This window comes from Oryzias melastigma, linkage group LG22, assembly GCF_002922805.2.
Source record: "Oryzias melastigma strain HK-1 linkage group LG22, ASM292280v2, whole genome shotgun sequence".
Taxonomy (NCBI): Eukaryota; Metazoa; Chordata; class Actinopteri; order Beloniformes; family Adrianichthyidae; genus Oryzias; species Oryzias melastigma.
The window spans coordinates 13,146,188-13,153,447 of NC_050533.1; the positions used below are offsets into that span (position 1 = coordinate 13,146,188).

The 7,260-nt window shown below is 38.8% G+C and overlaps 1 protein-coding gene across 1 annotated transcript in view; it reads right to left on the minus strand.

The window, feature by feature from the left end:
• Positions 1–2,262: 2,262 nt before the first annotated feature.
• The window catches only part of lrrc9 (leucine rich repeat containing 9), a gene marked incomplete in the record, with an annotated part of 14,295 nt that continues 9,297 nt past the window's right edge, over positions 2,263–7,260 (minus strand). Inside the window, 6 exon segments of the mRNA XM_024268284.2 lie at positions 2,263–2,942; positions 3,032–3,188; positions 3,296–3,446; positions 4,945–5,070; positions 5,928–5,996; positions 6,802–7,019. Of these exon segments, the coding sequence (XP_024124052.1) occupies positions 2,909–2,942; positions 3,032–3,188; positions 3,296–3,446; positions 4,945–5,070; positions 5,928–5,996; positions 6,802–7,019 (755 nt within the window).

A 7,260-nucleotide genomic window follows, 5' to 3' on the forward strand; every position in this document is an offset into this window, starting at 1 on the left:
TTGGAGGGGCAAAAAAAAAAGTAGGCTAGAAGGGGGCTTACAAGTGATCACAACCACTAAAGGACCACAAATCAACACAAAGAAACCTAACAATCTGGGGTGAAAGAGTTGTTCACTGGAAATAAGGGTGGGCTGGAGGTTGTTTGTCTTTGTCATCTTGAAAAGCCATTGCATTTTGTTCATGACACAAATACCCATTAAAAAACACAAGTCTGAGACTCCAAGCTAACATCTAAAAGCAATATTTACTATTAAGTAATTTAAGGAACAATTATGCAAACTTCCTGAAATATAAAAGGCTAAAGCCAAATTGCTCAAAAGCCATCAGACCAAGCATTGAGAATTGATTTCTGTTAAAATTACCAGAAAATTGGGCATTTGTCTATTGTTTGGCTGCTCTCTTAACTAGTTTCTTTGCCGTTTCAAAGAAGCGACAGGATGAAAATTTGAAATAATGTGATAAATGACACAGGTTTGACAGTCCCCTAACGTGGCAAAGAAGTCCTAAAATGAAAAGCATTCTATATATATTGCTGCAGTGCTTTCTCTTATCTGAAATGTCTCCACAAAATAGAAGCATTTTCCTCTCCATTCTAATCCAAGTCTCCGTTTGCTCTTTATTCCACAGGAAACAAATTACAGGAAAATGACAAGCGACAGCAATAACTCAATGACAGGCTTTAAAAGAGGCAATATGACAAGACAGGATGTATTTGTGAGGATAAAAGATGAACTTGGGCCATAATGTGCACCTTCAGAAGACAACACAATTTGGATTTTGTTGATGACATGCAGAGGGGTGACATCAGCAGCCAAACAGTTCCTTTTTACAAACCCAATATCTACTTAAGCCGTGATGAAACTGCAACAAAGCTTTTCAAAAAGCTGTGCTTATTAAAAACTTCAGTGTACGAGTTGTGCCGTTTCCATACATGATCAACTTCTTCATGTTTAAATTTCTTCTAAAGTTGACCCAAACTGAGTAGAAGTGAAAGGATCTTCTATTCAGAAGTCATTCACAGTCTTGGTCTAAAGGTGCTCTGTATGCAGAAACAGCTGAGAGTTAGTGGCCCAGCAGTAATTGCCCCATACTGTGAATGTGTTTTCCGTGTACATGTGTGTGTGGTGAGGACACTACAGGGGGATGGGGCATCATGTATAACTGATTCAGCAAGCACAAACATCTCTTATTATGAATCTGGATTACAACTGTAGAGACCTACTCCCCCTCTCCTCCACCTCTTGCTGTCTCTTCTTTTCCCTCTCGGCCCCTCCTGCCCGAGCCACGCTCCATATCAGGCCGATGAAAACATAACCTGTCACATTCCATCCCATTAAACCAGCTATAAACCATGTGGTCTGCTCACGTGGAGGAGCAAAGAGAGCAGGAGAGACACAGAGAAAAGTGCATCTGGGTTCACTCAAAGGTGATGAATTATTTACATTTTTTATGCTAATTTCATTTTAATGTTAGAGATGCTGACAGAAAGGCAATACCCTGTGTGATGTTGTGTGTTCCATATAACTCACCCCTCCCGTCATCCAAATAGAATTAGAAATAGTTGCATCTAAAAAACACTGGGCACATACTGTACACAAAAGTGGAATGTGTAATTATCCCCTGCAATATCTAATGCATTAGAGCACTCACACACTGAGCCCCCAAATCTGTATCTTGAGTCCATCAGCTGCCATTTGATGTCAGGCAGAGCAAGGTAATGGCAGTGCACTCACTTGTGAAGTCATTAGCCCTGCTTAATGCTGGGAATTAACACAAATTAAGTGAAGTTAAGTACATGCATTAGAGAAGCTTGTTTGAGAAGAGCTTTTCACTTTCGCGGTGGAGAGCTGGCTGTTGCCTCGGATGTGGAGCAGAAGCAGGAGACACAAAACTTAAGTATGCATATCTGCTTCCAACTGATGAATTACTACTTATATAGAGGAAGGCCGATTCATGCAGGGCTCAATGAGTTTTATTGGAACTCTGAGGACACCTAGTGGACATTGCAACATTCATTAAGTGCAGAATGATGAAGCTTCTCGATTGAAGGTTGCAACATTAACAGTTAATGTTAAAGAGCATGTTTTCTCCTGACTGAATGGTGTGCTAAACTGTAAAATACAAAAAAGAAAAAAAATTGCATTGACAAAATTAGAAAAAATCACAAATTAAACTTGTTTATCTTAGATTTTTAACACACTAGACTGATTAAGACAGAAAAAAGGTGAAAAAGAAATATTTTAATAGTTTTTTTTTTTTTAACTTCTCACAACCAAGTTTTGCTTGTTGGAGACAAAACCACACTGGCGTTAAGAAAAGAGGCTAACACGATGAAACCCACAATCTCTAAAATCCATTTGGACCTTACTCAAGATTACATCTTTATCTGAGTGAATGCAGATTACTGTCCACGGAGAGGTGTGTTAAAGCTGGATTATCCACTTGTTGGGGATGCATTTGACCCGATGGATGAACCATGCCAGCCTCACACGCTTTCACATCTGTGGGTGTTTTTTTTTTTTTTAAACTTGTTTGGGGATGGTGGTTGACATGACACCAATACCTCTCATCCTCAGATTAACATGTTTAGTGATCCACATATGTGGAGAAAAAAATTATGTCACATTTGAAATTAATTCTTTTAAGAGAACATATAGGATATCCTCCTATAGAAGCTCTTTTATTTATCTCTATATAACCATTTAATTAAAGTAACGACAAATGATTTTATCCACATAATTTTATCAAAGCTAAAAAGTTTTATTGCTACTTCAGAAAACAAAAATACTAGCAATTTCACACCATTAATGTTTCATAAAATGATTGTTTAAAAATGTTGTCAAACTCTTAGACGTTGCAGTGTGATTTTGCATTGGACTGTGAGTTCACTCCAGAATAATCTGTAAGCTACATGTGTTGAAGTTTGTCATCAAACAGACATCTAGAGAAAGAGAAAAACAGAAAATATTTATGACCTTTTCTTTTTTGATAAAAGTATGACATTTATTCTAAATTCTTGTGGTGAACAACCTGGTGTCTTGCTCCAGTTTTGAATTTCCATTCGTGTCTCTGTTTCCCTCGAACAGGACTCGGTTGGCTGGTGGGTTACCTCCTGTTCTACGAGCGTGTCTAACGTTATAGTCAGTTTGGCTGCTCCGACCAACATTACCGTGCTTGTGCTTTTTGCCTGTTTTTCAAAAAGAAGGCATCAATCAAAATCCAACACAGAAAACAAAAAATACATCCAAATACTTATTATATTAGTGTAATACTCAGTTTTCTAATAAACGTTACTTGTCAGTGTTTCATGTCCATGCATGAGGTTTTGTGGTCTTCCACTTATGCTTATTCCTTTAATAGTCGTGTTGTAAGCCAGAAGTGGCGGGAGTCCTGGCAGGTTGAATTCAGTTGTCGGGAAAGACGCTCCGACCCCCTGAGAGCTTTGCTTTAAAAGACAAAAATATGAAGTTAGGTTAGATGTAAAGATTCTGAGTGCTTCAGAGGTCAACTGGATGTTTACATGGGTGATCTACAACTGTTCTTTCATTCACATGGTGTTCAGACCAGAGTCAATGCCACGCATTAACTCCACCCACACACTATGCAGTAGATTGGTGATTAGATTGCTTGTTGTTCCACATATATAAGCATCTTATAGAGATACAGTGATTACTACTCATCAGTAACAATGTACAAATTCGAGTAAAAGCAGTCTGCATGCATCGGGAGCGACAACTCAGATGGCGTTCACAAGAATCACTGGGGGGGAGGTTTGTGATTTTAATGAGTAAATCCGAGATCTCTGCTCTGTCATTTCCATATCTATGATTAACAAGCAGAGGGGGTCGAGTTGACCTGGCTAATACGCAGCAAATCCACTGGTGCATTATCGGCTAGGCACATTTCATCTAATCAGCAGGATGATGCTAGCAGGCTTAGATTGCTTTTGATTCAGAGTTGCAGAAGCCTTACAGTCCCGCAACCACAACATGAAATCATTCAGACTGAAAGAGTACATCAAAGTCCCACCTGTTACGTGGTTTTGCTGTAAAGCAGATTCTTCTAAACTAAGTTTCTGTTTTTAATTTAGACTTGATAGAAATAATCATCACAGACAACTCCTTCTGTAACATGATTTTAAGCTGCATATTGCAAAAAAGTTTCATTTCTACTCTGAGGTACATATCATCTCATGGAGCACTATATGTCCTTTTTTGGGAAAGACTGTTCATTATGTTATTAAAACATGTCACATATGTGGTGACACATATATAAGTTTGCTTCTTACCACTCCCATTCAAGCAACAAATTAAACCCTACTTGACTTTATTTGATCAACATTACATTTAATAAATCTCCTGTGACTTGTGCGTGATTTATGCATTACTTCAAAAACGTCTCTTTATGATTATGAGTAATTATACTGGATGGCATCATCTTCTTATATCTTTGTTTACCGTTTTGAGTTTTCAAATCAATCTATTACTTAATATCCAAATGGGTTTGATGTATCTTTGTTTTGTTATTTTTCATTCCATTATTTTTAACGCTTGAATTTTTTTTTTAACAAATCAAATCACTTCCACTTTTTTGAAAAATCCCTGTAAATAACCAAGAAAAGGTTGACTTGATATGTTTAAAAATATTAAATTGAACTTGTGGTTATATTGAATTTTCAGCCAATTCACGCTCTACTTGGCATTGAACACAAATCCATTTTTTTGAACAAATTAAAAATAGCCCTATTTACCTTTTTACTATTTTTTTCAGCAAAATAAACTGAATTGAAAAGCTTTATTAAAGAACTTAATTTGGGAGCTGAAGCAGTTTAAAGCAAATCTGCTTCAATATGTATCAAAAATACATTTTAATACAACAAATAATATTCATACATATCTGAATCTGCACATTTCATGACCAACTAATTTATACACAGTTCTCACTGCTGGATCTGCATTTAAGAGCTCAGCCCTGGTCCGCTCTTCCAGAGTTACCATCACTCCATCTAAGAACTGCAACCTGCAAAGATGAAGGAGTACTGCTGGTCTGTGCAAAGAATTTTGAGCAACCTGACGACAAAAAAGAAAAAAGAAATGAGTAAAAAGAAACACTGGTTACAAAGTTTTCTCATTCTATGACTGAAATTGAAAGTCTGAAGCTTTATTACAACAATCTTGACACATCTGGCATCAGCATGATGCTTTGCAGTCATGTTTCCTGCAGTGACCCAGCTGACAGAAGCAGAATGGACCCAGCTGAAGGCATTCTCTGGCCAGGTTTTAAACCCAGTCCAGCCACAGAAGTGCACGACTCTGTAGGACCCTGCTGCTGTGGTTAAGTTATGGGTTTTAGATGTCCAGTTAAGAAGAAGGGGGCCAACTTTTGCTGGAGAACATGGGAGAAAGAGCGGTTCAATGTGAGCAACAGCAGGGAGCCTAGTCTCCAGGGTGGCTTTTGGCCTCTAAGCCTTGGCAGGATTAATACCCCGTCCCAAAGGAAGAGAAGTGGGATGGGGTCAAGCAGTAAAGAGGCTGCCACAGATGAGCATTACCCTGTGGATAACAGCGAGGTCATGGGTTGCCGTATCTGTTGGAGCTTGACCCGTGAGCTCCAGATGGGTGATGTAACAGGGGCAATAGTGTCCTACCATTTGGCTTACACATTTGTTTCTGATTCCAGCCAGTTTGAGGCAAAGCAGAAGGCCCATCGTGTAATCGCTTAATTTGGAGTTTTGGATTTTGTAAGTGAGAAACTAAGCTCGTAAGCATCCTTTCATAGTTTGTTTGCAGGTTTAAACACATAAAAATGTCTGACAGATGATGAATTCATAAAAAAATATCATAGCATGACAAAAAAGATGTACTGTTTACCGATTTAAAACGTCTCATTTTGTTGAAAGGATAAACCACAAACCTTTAATACTTACCGGGTTGCCAATCACAGAGAGCTCTGTCAGTGATGGAAGAACTTCTAGCTTTTCAAGTTCACTAACATCCTGCAAAGCATAGACAAAGGTTGCTTGAAGTTTTTTTTCATGCTCCAAACCTTAATTTATGTGTTTCTTCTTCTTACAACCTACAGCTTGTAGTGTTTTTCATGATAGAATCACATGAATCGTGACATTCGAAATGTTGGAGTAGGAGGGATGGAGGCAGCTGAAGGCAGAGATTACATGTGAGCTCATAGTAATCTCATGAGAGAGTTTGGGCACGCAACTGGACATGGGTCTGTTTTCTCTCGTTCCCAGCTTTATGCTCAGAATTGGCTGTGATTCAAAGACACCCCCACTGTGAGGACTGATGCTCTGGGATGATTGCTGTATTTTATGTCTTAATTGAACGCGTGAAAACAATAAGGAAGCAAAAGGAAGAAGAAATGGGCAACAAAAGTGCAAATCACTTGCTCTGGGTGAGGAAATGCAGACTGAGAAGCTGATTACACGTTGTACTGATTGTTACCCTCTTTTTCTATACACATGGACATGACCTTCAATCAAACTTGATTCTCCTTAATACTACCCCTTGCATGCCACAGTGGGTGGTAATGGTTCATGATTACTATACTTCATGTTTTACTTTGCAAATGCAGGGAAAAGTAATGCTGCTGCGCAGGGAATAAAATACATTCTTAAACATCTGACACTTGTGAACCAATCAGGAAAAGTTAGTGGGAAATCAAAAACTGCATAAAAGATGAACATGACCTTCCCGATAACCTCGGAAATTTTTTTTTCCGCCAGTCTTTCAGGCGGTTTGATTTAATATGCGGTTCTCAGCATGAGTAACAAAAAATCGGAGAACCTGCAGCTTGTTCATGCCGAGGAAGAGCTTGCGTAGCTCGACCAGGGGATCCAGGTGGTTGAGCTCTCGGATTCGGTTGTACTCGAGGTGCAGTTCGAGGAGCTCGCTCTGGGCTGCGAAGGAGTTCCTGGCCAAAGCTTTAATCCGGTTTCTGTCTAGCACGAGCTCTCTAAGCTGCTGCAGCCCCTCCAAGCCTTCCACTTGGCTAATTTCATTCCCTGGAAGGAGACATAACTTGTTCAAAAACAGGAAATTAACAATGTCTTGTTTGGATAAGGAGATATTTATAAAAAAGTAATTAACAGACTAAAAAAAACTTGAAGGCAACATTCTAAAACTATATAAGGGACTTGTGATTTGCTCCTGCTGTAAAAAAAAAATACTGCAATTTCAGACAGAACTTCCAAATGTTTGGGAGACATGAAAGCTTGGTTGCCACTGTGGGACAAATCATCCGGA